General features: G+C 44.8%; 1 protein-coding gene across 1 annotated transcript in view; it reads left to right on the plus strand.

The window, feature by feature from the left end:
* The window catches only part of Col4a4 (collagen type IV alpha 4 chain), a 119,349-nt gene that overhangs the window by 93,444 nt on the left and 6,528 nt on the right, over nucleotides 1-19,377 (plus strand). The window contains exons 38-46 of the mRNA XM_057761899.1: nucleotides 3,519-3,590; nucleotides 4,987-5,115; nucleotides 5,209-5,322; nucleotides 6,892-7,047; nucleotides 7,797-7,904; nucleotides 9,081-9,089; nucleotides 12,314-12,439; nucleotides 17,483-17,599; nucleotides 17,974-18,162. Coding sequence (XP_057617882.1) covers nucleotides 3,519-3,590; nucleotides 4,987-5,115; nucleotides 5,209-5,322; nucleotides 6,892-7,047; nucleotides 7,797-7,904; nucleotides 9,081-9,089; nucleotides 12,314-12,439; nucleotides 17,483-17,599; nucleotides 17,974-18,162 — 1,020 coding nt within the window. The remainder of the gene's footprint in view (nucleotides 1-3,518; nucleotides 3,591-4,986; nucleotides 5,116-5,208; nucleotides 5,323-6,891; nucleotides 7,048-7,796; nucleotides 7,905-9,080; nucleotides 9,090-12,313; nucleotides 12,440-17,482; nucleotides 17,600-17,973; nucleotides 18,163-19,377) is intronic.

Consider the following 19,377-nt stretch of genomic DNA (forward strand, 5'->3'; position numbering starts at 1 on the left):
CAGAGGTGTCTTTCTTGGCTGTCTCCCACCTAGTTATTTATTTATTTATTTATTTATTTATTTTGAGGCAGTGTCTTTCACTCTCATAGAATATGTTTTTTTTTTTTTTTTTTTGTAACCAAGATCTCTTTTTTTTAAAAAGTTCTTCTACCCAGGTGATTCCAGCTTGTGTCAGGTTGACAAAACTAACTGGGAGACTCACTGAACCTGGAGCTCAGTGAGTGATAGACTGGACCACTGCTGGCCTCAGGGAGCATTAGATTGGACCATAGGTGGCCAATGAGCTATAGGGATCAACCTGTCTCAGCTCCCACAGTGCTGGAGTTACAGATATGCACCCAGATTTTTTTTTTAAACACATGAGCACTAGGGATGAAATACAGGCCTTCATCCATCTATAGCAAGCACTGCATTGACTGAGCCATTTTCCTGGCCCCAGGAGTTCACTTTTGGAAGGTACTATCAAATGCCTTTGATGGGAAAGAAAATGCCTTCCATCAGAGAGCCATGACAATCAGAGCAACATTCCTCACAGCTTCTGGAACTAAATTATTCTCCTGTCTCTCACCCCAGCACTTAGCAAACTGGATGTCATTGCTTCTTTGTCCTGTCAGGTCAGAGATTAGGACTCATTGTCTCTTCAGTGCCTGTCATGAGCTATGCTCTTGGGAGATGGAACTCTGTGCATTAGGAAGCCATATTTATCTTTTCAGTAGGCACTCATGTATTTGTTAGAAAAAAAATATTTTTAATTTAAATCTTACTTTGGAATCTGTTCTTAATAAGGGTTTTCAAGACTTTTCAACCTTTGCCTATAGCTGTGATGACTTCTCTTGTCCATCAACCTTAAAGCGAGTGTGGCCAGCTGCCTCATTTTTCTTGGGACTGTCTTAGGATGTGGCTTCCAATGCTAAAGGTCCCAGACATGCAGGAGCACATTGGTCACTCCCTTAAAATGTAAGCCCTGCCAGTGCCTAGGAGTACAGAATAACATTTTGCTGGCTTTCTAACTACGCTATAACCTGGGAGTGGGGATTCTGGCACCGAGTGGACTCTCTAACACAGAGGGTGCTGAGGTGGAGGTTAGCTTCACTGACTGGAGCACGAGCATCCTGGTCCCTGAGTGCAGCCGGGTGCAGCCTTCAATGGTGGCTGTTAAACAGAAGGACTATCAGAGAGGTGAATAAAAAGTCCTCATTACCCAGGAATGTGCTTTGTTTGCCTAATTGCCCTTCATCTGCACTGTATATATTTTATGCATGAACAACTTTCTGATTTAGAGATGGGATTGATAAAAGCTTTCAGTCAAAGGGGGAAATTATGCTGAAAACCCTGCCCAGATGTAGCTGCATTCAATTTAGAAAGATAACATTGGGTCACGTAAGGGTCGGCCAGTTCAACAATGGCAAGGGGCTGGGCTGTGACAGCCCAGGATATGGGTATGTTGCTGTGACAATGGAGAGTTGGCAGAGACGAGGACAGTCCTCTTTAGCCAAGTCCCCTGGCCATCAATCTTGGTGGCTAACGCTGGAGATCAAAACACATAGACGTAGCAAAGTAGTCTCGAAAAAATTTATTATCATTTTAGATAGATTGCAATAAATATCCAGATTTGGCAGGCAAAGAAGGTCGCTGTGTTCTTTTGGTGCAAACTTGAAGTACTGGCTCATAAAATAGGAACGAAAACTGGAAAATAAGCTAAGCCAGGGCTGTGAAAAGCAGTTAGAAAATAAGAGATTTGGGGAAAATAAGGACACATCCCCCCCGCACCTTTTTTCTTGGTGCAAAAAAAACATGGCTCATTGAAATCAATATAAATTTGCGATCTTAGAAGGAAGGAGAACACCGGTTGTCTGTTTCAAGTACCGATGATAAACAGACGAGTCAATAACTATGCCGCCCTCCAATCAGGATTCTCCATGAGAACCTGCTTTACCGAACAAAGTGGAAGCAGCCCTGGAATTATTTACCCATAGGAAGTTATCTCTAGCTTCTGGGAATTGTATTTGTTCCACGAATATAGTAGAAAAAAAAACGTGGCAGGCAAGCAGAGTTCAGAAACTTTAGTCTACTCTTTAAACAAAACCTTCTCTCCATCTCTTCCACCCTTGTACTCCTTTCTTTATTTTTTACAATGAGTCAACAAGCATCTGCTTTATACTTATGAGGTAAAGAAACAATGTTCCTTGTAGGACAGAAAGACTAGTAGAGTCTGGTCATAGGGTCTGATTTACCCTTGAGCCAGGGAAGCAGCTGCCAAAAGGCATGGTTGTTGGACAGCCTGGCAGAGGCAATCCATCCAAGAAGCCCTGTGGAGGGACTGTAGGCACTTCCTGTGCATTTGGTCACGTGAGATCAGTGTGGTGTTGTCACAAACCAATACAATGCTAATCTGGGCAAATGAGCTGTGTGGATGATGGCTTCCTTCTGGTTGGCAAAGGACAGCTAGCAAATAGAAAGTCCAGCAATGAGCTAGGTGAGTTTGGCCAAAGGCTGAGAAAGCTTCCTTCCTAGAATCACACAGTGAGACAACAAGACACATGGGACTGCGTGTGGCCGGGCTCTGCACACTTGAGGGACTCTATGATATTTATCACCTCTCTGCTCCCTCAGTCCTGGTCTCAACTTCACGCTGGCCTGTTAGAAACCTCTTGTTTGAAAACATTAAACACAACCCAGCATCTACCGATGGAGAACCCTAAGGAAAACTTTCCACTGGATATGTCTGATAGTAACTGAAGTCAGGTCAGGCTGATAGCTGTCTCTTCAGATAACTCAAATGCCTCTTGGTTAGTCTAATCCCACATGTACCGACATCAGTGGGGGCATAAGGTTTGAATTCAGAGACCACCACAAAGTTAGTTCATTGCTGTAAGGAAGTGACAGGGCAATTCTGAAAGGAATAGCTTCAGAGAGATAGCTAGAGCTGGGCTAGGTCCACAGGTCTGTTTTCCAGTGTTGTTCAGTGTCCAACCGAAAACCAAGAAGAACAGGCCGTCCCCACACACCGCAGCAGGAATCATCCTGCTGTTTCGCGTCATTACCGTGACTGCATAGAGGAGGAGTTAGGACCAGAACACACTGGTGAAAAGTGAAGATTCAAACTGGGAAGCACGGAGCTTGGGTTTACTGCCATCCAATCTCTACCCTTGCCTAAAGAGATTTTTATCATCATCAAATCAAAGGGCACTTCCTGCACCCAAATGTGGCAATTCTAGACTATCTCCCATCATGGGTTAGTCACAAAACAACCCAAAGAGATGTATCTGTTAAGTTTTCTTATCAGAAAACAACAACAACAACAACAACAACAACAAAAAAAAACATCTTTACCAAACACTGGTGCTGAAAAGCTCTCAGGCTGGCTTTCGGTCCCTATGCTGACCTGAGATCTGTCTGCTTCCTCCATTTGGCTCACTCTCCCCTGGTGTAGGCACCGTACTGTAGCCAGACCAGGAAGACTAGTAAGCAATAGCTGGCCTAACCTTTGAGATACAGAACCTGTGTTGTGTTTTCAGGGCCTCCCGGGTCTCCTGGTCTGAACGGCTTGCACGGTCTCAAGGGTGAGAAAGGAGCCAAAGGTACCTCAGGTAAGACAGATCCACTGATGATGAAACTTTGATCCACAGACCTAGGGATGAAGTAGAATCTTTCCCTGGTATTTCCTCAAGTCATGAGAACTGGGGGTGAATTGAAAAGAATAGTGGAGCAAAAAGACAGTGCTAGAATTATTTCTCTATCTGTGGGTGGTTGGTTTATAGGCAAAAAGACATTTAAGAAAACCTGATGCAAAGGAGTAGCAGTTAATAACACTTTTCATGTTGTTGCTTAGGTCTGTCTACTGAATACTCTGAACTCTTGTGAAATGGGACCAGATTTCAAGATGTTATAAAAAACAAATAATCTTGTTACTTTTTTTAAATGTACATTGCTTGTTTTTTAAGTGTAGCATGGTGGGTACAGTCACACTATAATCGCACTAATCTAATTAATAGTGTTGGCATCCCTTTACTGTGACCATCGAGAAAAACTACTTGAATCACTTCCCATGAGTTTCTTCAAGATCTATTTTTGTAATTCTCAATTATGTGCATCTTTGTGGGGGTTGTATGCGTGTGAGTGCAGGCGCCGGGAGAGCCCGAGCGCTTGGTTCTCCTTGGAGCTGGAGTTACAGGCAATGATTTGTGAGTCATCCAACATGGATCACTTTGAGTCAAATTTGGGGCCTCTGGAAAAGGAGCGGGTGCTCTCAATTGCTGAGCCATCTCCGTAGCTGCAAATTTGGGGTTATTTTTGATATTACAGACGGGTTCATCTTCAACTGCGTGTTTCAGCTTATTCCATTAAAATATGTCTCTTGTATCATTTCCCCACTAAAATAGCCTACCTCAGACATAGTAGCTGATCCCAACTCGTGAATTTGAATACTTGTTAGAAAAAGAATTTTACAGCTAGGCATGATTCTACTGTTGGAGAGAGACAGAATCTTTGTGTATTTTGGATATTCAAAAAGTAACTTAGGTCACCTAAGATTTGCTGGGTGGTTCTTTCAATTGGTCTTATTAAATATTCAACGCTTCCAAGAAGCCAAATCTCTCCCGTTTCAATGGGAAGCTCCAAATTATGGTAGACCAGTCTCCCCTCAGATGTCTAAGCAATTTTCTAAGCAATTTGTTCTGAGTTATGTATAATCACCTCCTTTATTTTTTGTTTGTTTTTGCTTTTGCTTTGTGAAACTGTTTCAAAACTAATATTTCTTAAAATTTGGGACAAAGCCCCAAAAGAAAACAAACCTGTGGTTGGTCAGTGTGATAGGTCATAAGCAAGAAATGGGGGCTCAGGAACTAGAGCATCACTGCAACCAGAGTTTGGTCCCTCTGCAGAACCAACCACTTCCTCTGCCATACTCTTGCTGAGGGGTGGGTCCTTTCCAGGTGACAGGGATAAATTCATAGATGCCATACTGGCACTGTTTTTATCATTAAGGTCTGCATGAAAGGGGTCCACCTGGGCCCATGGGAATACCTGGGCTAAAGGGAGAGAGAGGTGATCCTGGGAGTCCAGGAATTTCTCCCCCAGGCCTTTCTGGAGAAAAAGGCCTCCCAGGACCCCCAGGTAAGAAGCAGCATGTTTTTAATCTTTCCTAGAGAACTAGTTCCAAACATTTCAGTTGTGATGAGGCTAACAGATGAACATGTGCTTCCCCAGGGAGACCAGGACCACCTGGTCGCATAGGTGCTCCAGGAAGACCTGCTAAAGGTGACATTCCTGATCCAGGTCCACCTGGAGACTGGGGACCTCCCGGCCCTGATGGCCCAAGAGGTACGATGGCTTCATGACAGGGGATGGCAGTGGTTTCTTCCTTAGAAACTGCTAGCTAGATACGGCTGTAGCATCTCCCTGAGAAATGCCAAAGTTCCTCTACCCACTGAGCAGATGGATTAAGTGAGATGCACCAAGTAGCAGCACAGGCAGCAGTATCTCCCAGGCCCAGAACACAGCCCGCTCCAACTTCTACGTCGGCTGCAACAGACTGCCTCTGCTTGGGTACACACAGGTGGACCAAACATTTCCCGTCTCTAGATGGACGCTGCCTGCAGCAAGTGCCCAGCAGGAGAGAGTTGTGCTTCCTTGTTCTCTAGCACCCACCTACAGGCCTAGAAAGCCTGTCACATCCACAGAGAGTTCCCACATGGGCCGCCGGCAGTGCCTGTTGCCCCTCTCACTGCTGCACAGAGATGGGCCAGATTATGGAAATCGTTAGCAGATTAAAAAAAAAAAGATAGACTAGATGGGTCTAGGCTACAGATAAAGAGCATAGGTCAGTCATGGGCACATTTATTTCTCATTAGCTACATCTTCTTTCTTAAAATATCACCCATTTATCTATCCATCTACCCACACATTCATCTATTCAACTTTCAACGCATATACCAAGCCATTCATCTATCCATACATTTATCCACCCACCCATTCATCTATCCAGCCAACCATCCACTCACTCACCCACCCATCTATACATACACTCATTCATCCACACACCCACCCATCTATCTGTCCATTTAACCACACACCCACCTACCATCCTTCCCACCCATCCTTCCATTCATCATCCATCCATCCATCATCCAGCCAGCCAGCCATCTGTCCATCCGTCCATTTAACCACTTATCCATTTGCCCTCCTTCCACCCATCCTTCCATCCATCCTTCCACCCATCCTTCCATCCATCCATCCATCCATCCATCCATCCATCCACCTATCCTTCCATCCGCCCATTCATTTATCCATCCATCCATTCATCCATCCATCCACTTATCCATCTGTCCATCCATCCATCCATCCATCCATCCATTTAACCACTCATCCACCTACCCTCCTTTCCGCCCAACCTTCCATCCACTCATTTATCTATCTATCCATCCATCCATCCATCCATCCATCCATCCATCCATCCATCTTTCTGTCCATTTAACCACCCATTTACTTACCCTCCCTCCCACCTATCCTTCCATCCACCCATTCATCTATCCATCCATTCACTCATCCATCCATCCATCCATCCATCCATCCATCCATCCATCCATCCATGAAACCAGTTAAAACAATGAGATGATTGAAGATATCAACCATTAGCTGATATTTTCCAAATGGTTCAGAAGAAATAAGGTCTATTTAATTTAACAGTTACTAACCTAGCTTTTCTAGGCTTGGATTCCATGACATACATTTTGTATTTCACTTCTGATAATGTTGATTTTCTTATTTTTCTGATTCTTTACATGCCTTGCTTGCAAATCACTGTATTTAACTCTCTAAGATGCTCTCAAGCCACCAATATTCACCTTTGTCTTTGACTTAAAGAATGTTTTTGCCTCTTCCCTGTGTCAGGAGCACCTGGGCCTCCAGGCTCCCCCGGGAATGTCAGCCTTCTGAAAGGGGATCCAGGTGACTGTGGTTTGCCTGGACCACCTGGTTCCCGAGGCCTACCAGGCCCTCCAGGGTGTGAGGGTGCCCCAGGATGTGATGGCAAAGATGGTCAGAAAGGTATGAGTGTTGGCTGTTCGTTCGGTAGTGTGTGAAGACCTTCTTTACCTTACTCTAAGGGTCTGAGGTACCGTCTTTCCTCAATAAGGTCATTCCTATTTCTTCTGTAAACAATGATGTCATTTCTAAGATGTCCTGGCTGCCTCTAAAAAGTCCTCAAGCTGGAATAAAAATTGAAAGAAAGACACATGGGCCAGAATTGGTAGAATGCCCTAGGTTGGATGTCTAGCATGTCAGACTGGGTGGTGGTACTCGCTTGTAATCCCAACACTTGGGAGGTAGAAGCAGGAGGATCTAGAGTTCAAAATAATTCTTGGCAATATTGTGAGTTCGAGGCTAGCCTAGGGTACATGAGACCTATCTTAAATAAACAGCTAGAAAAGATCAAGAATGTGTCTTCTGTACCAGAACTGAGCAATAGAAATTTAAGAAACCTTAAACATGTGGTTCAAAAATGTAGAAGCCATACTTAAGGAGTAAAACTAGGTAGGCATGGTGGTGGCTCATGTGTGGAATCCCAACACATGGGATGCTGACACATGAGAATTGTCATGAGTCTAAAACCAGCTTGGGTTACATAGTACCTTCCAGGACAGCCTGAGCTACAGAGCAGGACCATGTCTCAAAATAAGGCAAAGCACCTCCCTCACACCGACGCTGCCCTGCTCTTTCTTGGAACAACTCTACAGATGCTAAACCAGTTATAGTCACTGTATCCTTTCTATGTCCTCATCATTATCTTTTTTTAGGACCAATGGGATTCCCAGGGCCTCCAGGGCCACCTGGTTTTCCTGGGGCACCTGGAGAGAAGGGACTACCTGGCCCTCCAGGAAGAAAAGGGCCCATAGGTCCTCCAGGTAAGCTTCTGATGACCATCATCTCCTAAGGCATAACCAGATAGCCTCCCATTTAAGTAGTTACTATGAGGGTCACTCTTCAGAAACCATTTGATATAAAGAATGTATTTATTTCAGACTGCCCCATCACATCTCATGTCTGATAAACTTTCAGAACAAATACATTTACTAATTAAGATCTGATGTCAGACGTATTATTTATAAAGGAATAAATGTCTGTGTGCTTTTCATCCATGAGACAAAGGAGGCTTTGACTACTGTTAGGATTCTGTGTTTACTTCTCGCCCCCGGATTTCAATAGATGTCTATTTTCTGAAAAGTGCATTAGTTCCTATGGGATGGGAGGTCATTTGACCTAATTAGTATGTAGCCAGTACCTTGTAACCGTAATGATGAATTGGGAAGAGAAAGGACACACAGACATATGCATGTAAGGTGAGTGGAAGCAATGTCTTTAAAAATCCTCAAACAAGCTGGGCGGTGGTGGCCCACACCTTTCGTCCCAGCACTCAGAAGGCAGAGGCAGGTGGATCTTTGTGAGTTTGAGGCCAGCCTGGTCTACAAGAGCTAGTTTCAGGACAGGGTACAAAGCTACAAAGAAACCCTTTCTCAAAAACAAAAAAAAAAAAAACCAAAAAATAAAATAATAACCAAGCAGTATCCTAGATATGCAGTGATAATTTAAGATGTTTTGCAATGTTTGTGGCACAAACAGCACCCTACTTCATCAGGGGTCACAGTACAGCCTGATGGAGGGTTGGTACTGGAATTCTTGTTGCTCCCTTTCTGTGCGTATCATCTACGAATCGTGACAAATGAATACAGAATTTTCAGAAGCCTTTTAGTGCCATAATTCCTATACACACTCATTCGGGACACATTTGCCATAGAAAATCAGCCAGCATTGTCAGCTCCTCAAGAGAGCCTCATTTCAAGTCCTTGTGAAGATGAACACTCCATTAGTGCAAAATCATAACGGCTTCTGTCAATCACAATGATGCAGATGCTTTATGTAAATACGGCGTTGTCACTCTGCTTGTCACCGATGCTCCCTCAATGATTATTTATGTTCTCAACCACTGGTTTCACTTCTGTCCTCCCTCACAAATCTCAATTTTCTCTTCACCATGTGAAAACCGTCGCCTCGTTTTGCATTTCGGCGTTGGATCTCTTCAGGCTGCAGAGGTAAGAGTTGCAGTGAAATGGATAACTTCCCCTGACTCTATTTGCTTGTCTTGTCTGCATTTACCCTTTCTGTTGTGTTTGTGAGTTAAGCTGCTGCAATTTTGTGTAGATGGCATCATCGTTTGAATGTCTTGGTTTCTTCTTTACAGCCATAGTAATCTCATCTTAGGGTCCTGGCGATGGCCCTCATTAGAAGGTGTCAAGGTGAGATAGGCACACAGCTCAGAATTCCCGCTCAGTTACAAGAGTTCAGCTCAGCAGTTCTCTCATTGTTGGATGCCACAACCCACAATAGCGCAGCTCCTCTTAGGATTCCTACAATGGAAACATTTACAATGTCACCAAAATGAGCAACATCAACATTACTAAAAGATGGGCCCTTATACCCACAAAGAGGCAAGTCCATTTTCAGGAACAAATTTATTTATGTATTAGAAATAAAATGTTTACACAATAGTCTTTCACACAGAAGTAATGTGTGATTTTGTATCTGGCATTTTCAAAGAAAATAAAAAAAGGTCTCAAAAGGTGAAAAGCAGGGATGGGTGGTGGTGGTGGTTCATGTATGTAATTCCAGCGCTGGGAGGCTGAAGCAGGAGGGTTTACTACGTCTCCAGGCTAGCCTGGGCTATAGAATAAGACCTTTTCTCAAAAGTCCACAAAAAGGGGACTGCAGAGAGGGCTCAATAGCTAAGTAGCTAAGAGCACTGGCTTCTCTTCCAGAGGACCAGGGTTTGATTCCCAGCATCTACATGGCAGCTCACAATTGTCCTTAACTTTAATTCCAGGGAACCACAGGCACTAGGCCTGTACATGGCTCATAGAAATACAAGCAGTCAAACACCACACAATACAATTAAAAGAAAATTGTAAGACCAATTCACTCCAAAAAACAAAAAGAGGAAAAAGAAATAAATTATGAAAATGTGCCTTTATTCTTTCCAAGTATTTGTTATTACCCCAAAGAAATCACCCTGAAAACAGACCCATAAATTACTTTAGGGATTCTAGAAGAGACGTGTTTACCTACCTTCTTTCAGCGCCTACATTTCCAAAAGGTAAAGAAAAACAGGACGAAAACTTTTTAAAAAAATCATACTATTTTAAATATTCATAATTTAAGATTAAAGTGAGATGTTGAATTTTTATTTTGCCCTCTCTGTGTGATAAGTTGAAATTCATTTAAAGATAATATATTAGTTCTTACCTAAAGTCCAGTCAAAAGGGGGGCGAGGTGTCAAACCTCTGTAATACTAGCATTGGGCAGAATGAGGCAGGAAGATTGTTTGACCCAAAATGCCATTGACTATATAGTGAGATGTTACCTCAAAAAGCCAAAACAACAACTAAAACAAACAACAGACAGCAAATCAGCCAAGCTCCCCTGACTTGGCCTCTTCTTGGAAAGATCCAGTTTATCCCGGGAAAACAGGAGACATTCCTGTGTCTCTCTCTCTCAGTAGCCTTGCAGCAAGGTCCAATTTTACATTAAACTGGACGTATTGTGAAAAATTCTCTGGGCCTGTGTTGCTTATAATTTCATGCCATGTTTTATGAAAGATTCAGTTCCAAGCAGCTTAAAGACTTTAGGTCCATTCTGCAAAGGCACAGGGAATATTGTGTGGTCATGGCCAGAGTTCCTCAGAGAGTCTTGTTCCTTGGTTCTTGCTATTTAAAACCATTATGCACGTTGGCAAGAACTTTGAGAAAATTGTAACTAACCAAATGGTGTGGCTTTCAACATTTCTTTAATTAGAATTTACTACACACATACTAAAAGTTTTTTGGCTATGGATGTAACCCAAGGGTAGAGCATGAGTATCCATGGGTCCTGTCCATCTCTCTCTCTCTCTCTCTCTCTCTCTCTCTCTCTCTCACACACACACACACACACACACACACACAGAGAGAGAGAGAGAGAGTCGGACAGACAGACAGACAGACAGACAGAGACACACAGAGACAGAGACAATAGAAACACAGACACAGAGAAATATAGAGACAGAGAGCAAGCTTGAGGCAGAACCATAAGTTGATATGCTGGTTAGGAAGGTATATTTGGATCCACTGCCTTCTGGATTGTAGTTTGGACAATGTCTGGACTGTGTAACTATAAATGTGTAACGTATCCCTGGGGTTTTGTTACCTGGGATAGTCTGAGAACACAGCTCATGGCATGGTTGTCCGAGGAGTGGAGTGATGAAGCGCTCCGCACAGGCCCTGATACACAAGGCCTTTGGTGTCTCTTCATTGTTCTCGGTACTGCTCAGTGGCATTTCTAATCCCCCGTGGAATGTTCTAGAGCGACTGACTGAGTCTTTGGGGAGCAGCCAGTCTCAATATAAGCAGTATGTTAAGAGAGTGTCAGCCCCTCAGTGCCATGGTCCTCCAGGTCAGAATGCTTGGTCAGCATGATTCACCTTGCTTGGGAACACGCTAGAAATGCACACGTCAGAGTCTAGCTCAGATCTCCCAATTTAGAAATTGTTTTCTGACTAACTAGCAGATGGTTCTAATGTGCCCGTCTGCAATCAGCTCTGTATTGGTGCTTCTCAGCACTGGCAGACAAAGGAACCACCTGAAGAATTAAAATCATATCAAGTCTTGGGGTTCACCTCAGAAATTCCAGCTGTCCCATCTGCAAAATGATCGAAAATCCCTTGTAGCTGGGCTTATGAAGCCCGAAGTTGAGGGCACAGCCGAGGCTGCCAAGTACCACAGTATTCTGGAGGGTAGTGGGTAACAGTCTACTTTGTTGCCCCTGTAGAACCATGAAAAACCACTGCAAGGGAGCCTCTGGCCATCTTCACTCACACAGAGGAAACCGACACTAGGTGAATCCGCCTGGTTCCAGTATAATGAATTAGGAACACGCTAAGCAGACCTCTAGGGACCCCTAGTTCCTCTTACAGTGAATATGCCTAGCGAAGGACATCAAAGTATTGCTACCTCAGCCAAGAGTGAGTAGTCTCTATTTCTGCTCTCACTGGCAGTCCATCTCTGACTCCAGCAGTCACTTAATCCACCAAAACTTTCTAGAAGGTTTGTGAGTGTCCCTGCAGGGAGCAGGGCAAGTTCCCACCGTTGCGGGACTTACACTGGACTGTTGAAGATTCTTGTTAAGGTTTTAGCCGTGTTAGGAATCCCTCCCTCACTGGAGAACGTAGAAGGAGCTGGCTCATAAGTATGGGAATCCATTTATACAGCAGTGACTCCAATTGCAGGTGAACCGGGGCCCCCTGCCGACCTGGATTCCTGTCCTCGGATCCCAGGACTTCCTGGAGTGCCAGGCCCCAGAGGACCAGAGGGAGCTGTGGGGCTCCCTGGAGAGAGAGGCCCCCCTGGACCAGGTATAAATTCGTTCTCTGAGTTCACTGTCAAAATAAAAACCTGTGTGTTTTGTGATATTGTTTTTCAAGAGGAATCTAACCAACTCGCGGTGGCTAATCTGTGAAAACTTTCTTCCTCTTTTACATTTTTGTGTGTCAACACAAAGGGATTTGGATTCTAGATCCACACAGCCTTCCTCTTCTTGTGTTGAACTCCTATTTAAATTTTTCGGCCCAGCTCTTGGAGGATGCATCTGGAAACCCCATAGCACTTCAGAGGAGGTGGCTTCGTTTTGAATAGTAATAACAACAACAACAAAAGCCCAAAACAGACCAAAAAAAAAAAAAAAAAAGACTGGAGCAGAAACAGCTCATGAGACAAGAGATGGACAGGACCCACTTCGATGATGGAGGAGAACAGGGAAAGTGGTTCTGAACTTTGGCAATGGCTGTATTGTGCCCGGAACTGACCTGATGAGCCCTGGTCAGTCACCATCAGGGTGGGAAAACCTTTGTTAGCACCAAAACCATACTGTGCTGGGAAACAGTATTCTCCATGGAGTTTATTTTCTTCTTGCGGATCCTGCCCACGTTGGGTAATTTATGCTGAGCTAGGGAGTGCTGGGCTCTGGAAAGCACAGCCCCCTTCGGACCCATTGTAGCATCTTTGAATTCAGCATCTGTATGCGGAGGATCAGAAGGGAGGCTGGGAACCGACCCGTTTCTTGCTTCCTCCACAACCTGGCCATGACGTGGTTCTTTCCAGTGTAGAGTCAAAGGAGAACAGAATGTTGTATCAGTTGGTTTCCTGCAACCCTAGAGACCTTAGCAGCCTGGGATCTGTTCTGCGAAGGGCCCCTCACCGTGGGGTGTTGTGGCGTGTATTTGGCCTCTATCACTAGATATGAATATTGGACCTCTACCTTGTGACAACCAGAAATGCTTCCAGATGTTAACATGTGGCCCCTGGTAGATAGAAACACCTAACACTGAGAACTATTTGTGAGGGAAATGTGTGGTTATCGGCAATGGTAGCATCAGTCTCAAGGGAAGTTAAAAACAAACAAACAAAAACCCCAAAACTTTATTGGGGGTGGGGAGATGACTCTGTTGATAAAGTACTTTCTTCCTTTTTTGTTTTTTTGAAACAAGGTTTGTCTGTCTAGCTCTGGCTGTCCTAGAACTCTGCTCTATAGACCAGGCTGGTCTTGTACTCACAGAGATCTGCGTGCCTCTGCCTCCTGAGTGCTGGGATTAAAGGAGTAAGCAGCACCCACACCAGCGTGGTAAAATACTTTCTGCATAAGCATGCAGAGCTCAGTTCCATCCCCCAGAACCCACTGGGAACAGCCAAGGTGCCTATAATCCCATTGCTGGGAAGGAAGACAGAGTAGGAACTCCAGGGCTAGCTACACAGCCAGTCAATAAGTGTCAGGTTCCATGAGACTCTGTCTAAAGGTAAAGTAGAGGGTGGTTGAGGAAGATGCTTGCCTCCAATCTCTGGTTTCTACATCAGTGTATACACACACACACACCTACACATGAATGTACATGAACACATGTGTGTACATCTATACATGAGTATACGTGAACACACACACCTACACACAAGTGTTTGTAAACGCACACACACCTACATACAAGTGTGTACTGGAACTCACATACACACATATTTACACACTCACACAAAACAGATTATAGGGATTTAAACAATAAAAAAAAAAGAAAGAAGGTAAACACAGGTTTAGGAGGCACAGCTGGCTGTGTATCTGTCCCCTCTTCTTCCGGCACGGTTTTAAAGAGCCTGTCTTCTCTCACTGTTTTGCAAACTGCGGTTCTGAACATGCCATTAGTTCTGTGTCATTACATATTTCCCAACAATATTGTCTGCGGCGGCTGCAGAATATTGCAGTGTTTGATTGTGCCATAATTCATCTAACCACCACTCTCATGAATTATTTATCAATTGTTTTGGTGCCAGCACTCTGCAAGAAATAAATGAATCCAACAAAGCCATGCTCTTGGAGCAACAGAAAAGGAAAAGAGAGGTAACTGACACTAGGCTCCGATGTCTTGAACGTTAGCAGGGGTAACCTGGAGATAGAGAGAAGGGTGAGGGACACCTAAAGCCTGGAATTTCCAGATCCCTTCCTTTACCCCTCCTCTCTGGAGAGCTTTTAAAAACACATATTGCTGGCCCCAACCTAGATTTCCTGTCTTGTCAAATGCGGAGAGGGTTTCAAGATCCATTTTTCTAAGAGTTCTGAGTGCTGCTGTTCCGGGCCACCTTAAATGGATTTAAGGTAGTTTTACCTTTTCACTCAAGTTTGTCTGTTGGTCTGGGTGATGAATATTTCATATTAAGCATCTCTGATAGACCGAGCGGAAGTATGATGGCTAGGAAGGGACACTTAGAACTAGACTACAGGTACTCTGCCCTGGCACTGTGTCCTCATGTCAAAGAGGCTGATGATGAATTAGCTGTCATTGATGGTCTCACATCACCAAGTGACAGAATAAGTAGTAAATCTCTTTGTTATAGCTGCTGTAGGTATTGTTTTCTTACTACAAGCACCTTGAGTGCCATTTCTTGTGTTAGGAGTAGGCAGAAGGAGGCTGGAGAGATGATTCAACAGTTCAGAGGCTCTTTGCTCACTTCTGAGGATGAGAGTTCAGATCCCAGCATCCACATTGGGCAACTCACATACACCCGTAACTCTGGCTCTGAGGAATCCATGCACTCTTCTGCCTTCTGTGGAAACCTGAATATGCATGTAAACCCCCCCCCACGCACACATATGCATGTGTGTGCTCACACAAACACACATACGAACATAAAAAGGGTGGGTGGGTGTAAAACATTAAATTAGTTTCTAGAAAAAAGAACAGGCAGAAATAAGAACAAAAATCACAAAAAAAAAGAGCAGGATAAACATAAACTAGGCAGAAATACAGGGTTTTCAAAATATACCACCAAGTTCATTGCCAGAACGAGCTGTAAACTTCGAAGTCTAGAAGCAGTCGTTACCAAAATGTGATTCCCCAATAACAGCAGCATCAGCACCATGTGGGAACGTGCCAGAAATGTGGATTCTCTGAACCTGGGCCAACCCATGGTGGCAGATGCTGATTTAAGGCCAAATTTGAAGGCTGCTGTTCTGGACTCTTTTGGGTTTCTGCCTCAAAAGCAGAAGGGCCTGTGTGGCTGGGAATTGCTCAGGCCTGCTAGACAAGAAAGATTGGGGTCTAAGGTATTCCAGTCAGTTACTGGAGCAAAAGTAAAAAAAACCCAGCCAGGGCCTCAACTGGATCAGCAGGGGTGCAGGTGGGGAGGGAGAGGGGCATCTTAGAGCAGTGCAGGGAAGGAAGTGATGTCTGCCACCTCTAATATTGCTAGCTTTTCAGTACCAGACTCTGCAGCTTTCTTCAGGGCTGGGTTGTGGTTGACGGCACAGGATTTGGACAAAGTCTTCGGTTGGTCCCTTTATTTTCTATGTTCTCCCCTGTCAACAGTAAAGCCCGCCTCTTCTGTAGGCATGGGCGAGCATCTCTCAGCTTTGTCATCATAGTGTTAAGGAGGCAGGAGGCAAGAAGAAAGACCAGAAAAGTGACCCCCCTCACCCTCCTAAGCAGGCAGGAGTTGCTGGTGTTTGTGAGCCGCCCCATATGAGTGCTGGGATCCTCCTTTGGATGAATGTGCCAGTCTTAAACTATGTTTCAGTTTGTTCTGGCCATCATAAGGAATGAACAGAGCTACACAAATACTCCACCCCTTGGTTCTGGTGGGCAAGTCTGAGATCAAGGCAGCCATGGGTTTGGTTTCTTTTGAGGTTCCTTTCCTGGTGGCAGCGTCTCCCTCTTCCTGTAAAGATCCCAACCAGATTGGGTTTACCCACCATTAGGGCCTTGTTATTGCCTTGATCATATCTTCAGAGACATCGTTGCCAAATATAGACATTCTATGGTACTGGGAGTTAGGAATTCACTATGAATTTGGAAGAGGAGTGGCACCCATCAACCTGTAATGAGCTAATTCAAGGAAGGAGATAACAAGTAGGGTCTAGAAACACGGAGAGGGATAGTAATTCAGCTAAATGATTTATCATAAACACCCACAAATATGATGAGCTGCTACCATGACCTCATTAAAACTATAGTTAGGGAACTGGAAAGAAGAAAAAGGAAGCCAAACATTTAAAACACCCTGTACGACCAGTGCAGTTGTGCCAAGATCTATAAGAATGCACCTGTAGCTTGTCAAGAGGTGGGACATGGGGGCTGAGGGACACCATCGCTGCCTTTGCTCCCTGGCTAGTCCATGTGTGCACCCCATGCCTGCTGAGGTTTCTCTCTCCCTCTGGAGAAAGTGTGGACTGGGTTGTATGCGTCCGCTACGAAGATTCAGTTGATAATTCACATGAAGGGGTTAACTTGAAACCAGTACATCCTAAACCCTTACTAAAAAGCCATTCTTAAAAACTGAATCCTAAGCTCAGTGTGGCAGCACATGCCTCTAATTCCAGCATTTGGGAGGCTGAAACAGGCAGATCTCTGAGTATGCGGCCATCCTGGTCTACAGAGCAAGTTCCAGGACAACCGGAGCTACACACAGAAACCCTCTGTCTACAAAACCAACCAATCAACCAACCAACCAATCAACCAAATACAACCAACAAAAATGAATCTTGTTAAATTTGACTCGCGCTTTCATCCAGATTTTTTAAAACATCACCTTGAAAGAATGTTTGATTATAAAACTATTACTTGTTCAACATCTTCTAAAAGCAACAACAATGCTAATAATAAAATGAAGAAAATGGAATAACATTTCTCTCCACACCTCCCGGGTCTAGGGCTATAGCCCTTTACCAGATCATGGTGGAACTAATGTCAATTTGCCATACGTTTCAGAACCCCAGTGTCCCCAGTTGCTTGGAGAGGTCATAAGCTGATGTCATGCACTTGCACAGATTTTATATCACCCAAGTGGGGAAGAACCTAGAGGCAGTTCATGGGCTGTACATGCTGAAGTTTTCCCTACCATCATCATGAACTTTCCCACAGGGTGCAAAGGAGAGCCTGGGCTGGATGGTAGGAGGGGCCAGGATGGCTTCCCTGGATCTCCTGGGCCCCCAGGACACAAAGGCGACACTGGAGAGGCTGGCTGCCCTGGAGCACCAGGTAGAGTTTCCCTCGCTTCCCTTTTCTGTGACATTGCAGTCCTCACTCTCAGCTGCTTCTAAAGTGGATGCACAAATGGATTTGTCTTGGATACGAGCTCTGTAAGCATCCAAGGGATGTTCATGTTTTCTATTTTATATCAATATATCCCAGTCACCAGGGAGGTGTTTTTATCCTTAGTAACCATTGTGAGGGGTTTCTAAGACACCTCTCCTCCATGCAGAGGAGTTGTGTTCTGTGAACTACAGACAGACTAAGGGTGAAGTTCTGAGAGGCAGGCTGTGTCCTGCTTCCCTCTGCTTCATGATGCTGATGCTGAAACTAGAAAGTGCTTATTAAATGGAATGCCCCCCTTTTTTTATTTCTTTCTGCAGGCCCTCCTGGTTCGATTGGTGATCCTGGACCCAAGGGGTTTGGCCCTGGATACCTCAGTGGCTTTCTCCTTGTTCTCCACAGTCAGACAGATCAAGAACCCGCCTGCCCTATGGGTATGCCCCGGCTTTGGACCGGGTACAGCCTGTTATACATGGAAGGACAGGAGAAGGCACACAATCAAGATCTCGGTATGGATTCACCAAGATAGATGCTGTCACGTGCTCTAAAGGGCCATCCATGCTATGGTCCAGAGAGCAAAACCCTGGTGTTAACCCTACAGATGCATCAACGTCTTAACCACTAATCTTCCATGGCATTACTATTTAAGAACAAAACAACCCTCTCATAATAATTCCCATGATCCTGTTACTACCACTGAGCCTCATTCTGGTGACTGGTTATTATCTGCCTACTTAGTACTCACTTTTATTTTATTTGACAAATGCTTTCACTATGTAGCGCTGGTTGACCTGGAACTGTGTAGACCAGGCTGGCCTCACACTCACAGAAACCAACCTGTCTCTGCTTCCTAAGTGCTAAATTTAAAGATGTGGGGCACCACAGGCATGGGGCACCACAGACATGGGGCACCACAGGCATAGGGCACCACACACATGGGGGCACCACAGACATGGGCACCACACACATGGGGGCACCACAGACATGGGCACCATAGACATGGGGCACCACAGACATGGGGCACCACAGACACAGGGCACCACAGACATGGGCACCACACACATGGGGGCACCACAGACATGGGGGCACCACAGACATGAGCACCACACACATGGGGCACAACAGACACAGGGCACCACAGGAATGGGGCACCACACACATGGGGGCACCACAGACATGGGGCACCATACACATGGGGGCACCACAGACATGGGGCACCACAGACATGGGGCACCACAGACACAGGGCACCACAGGAATGGGGCACCACACATGTGGGGGCATCACAGACATGGGGCACCACAGACATCGGCACCACAGACTTGGGCTGTAAATGGAGACTGCTCATTCATTTTTCAGTTGCTCAGACCGAATAATCACACAGACACTATATTAATTACAATACTGCTTGGCCAGTAGCTTAGGCATATTACTAGCTAGTTCATATCTTTTTTAAAATTGTTTTTATTGAGCTATATATTTTTCTCTGTTCCCCTCTCCACTCCCATCCCTTTTACCCTCTCCCATGGTCCCCATGCTCCCAGTTTACTCAGGAGATCTTGTCTTTTTCTACTTCCCATGTAGATTAGATCCATGTATGTCTCCCTTAGGGTCCTCTTTGTTGTCTAGGTTCTCAGGGATTGTAGACTGGTTTTCTTTGCTTTATGTACAAAAACCACTTATGAGTGAGTACATATTATATTTGCCTTTCCGGATCTCGGTTAC

Source organism: Chionomys nivalis, chromosome 2, assembly GCF_950005125.1.
Source record: "Chionomys nivalis chromosome 2, mChiNiv1.1, whole genome shotgun sequence".
In the NCBI taxonomy this organism is placed as follows: domain Eukaryota; kingdom Metazoa; phylum Chordata; class Mammalia; order Rodentia; family Cricetidae; genus Chionomys; species Chionomys nivalis.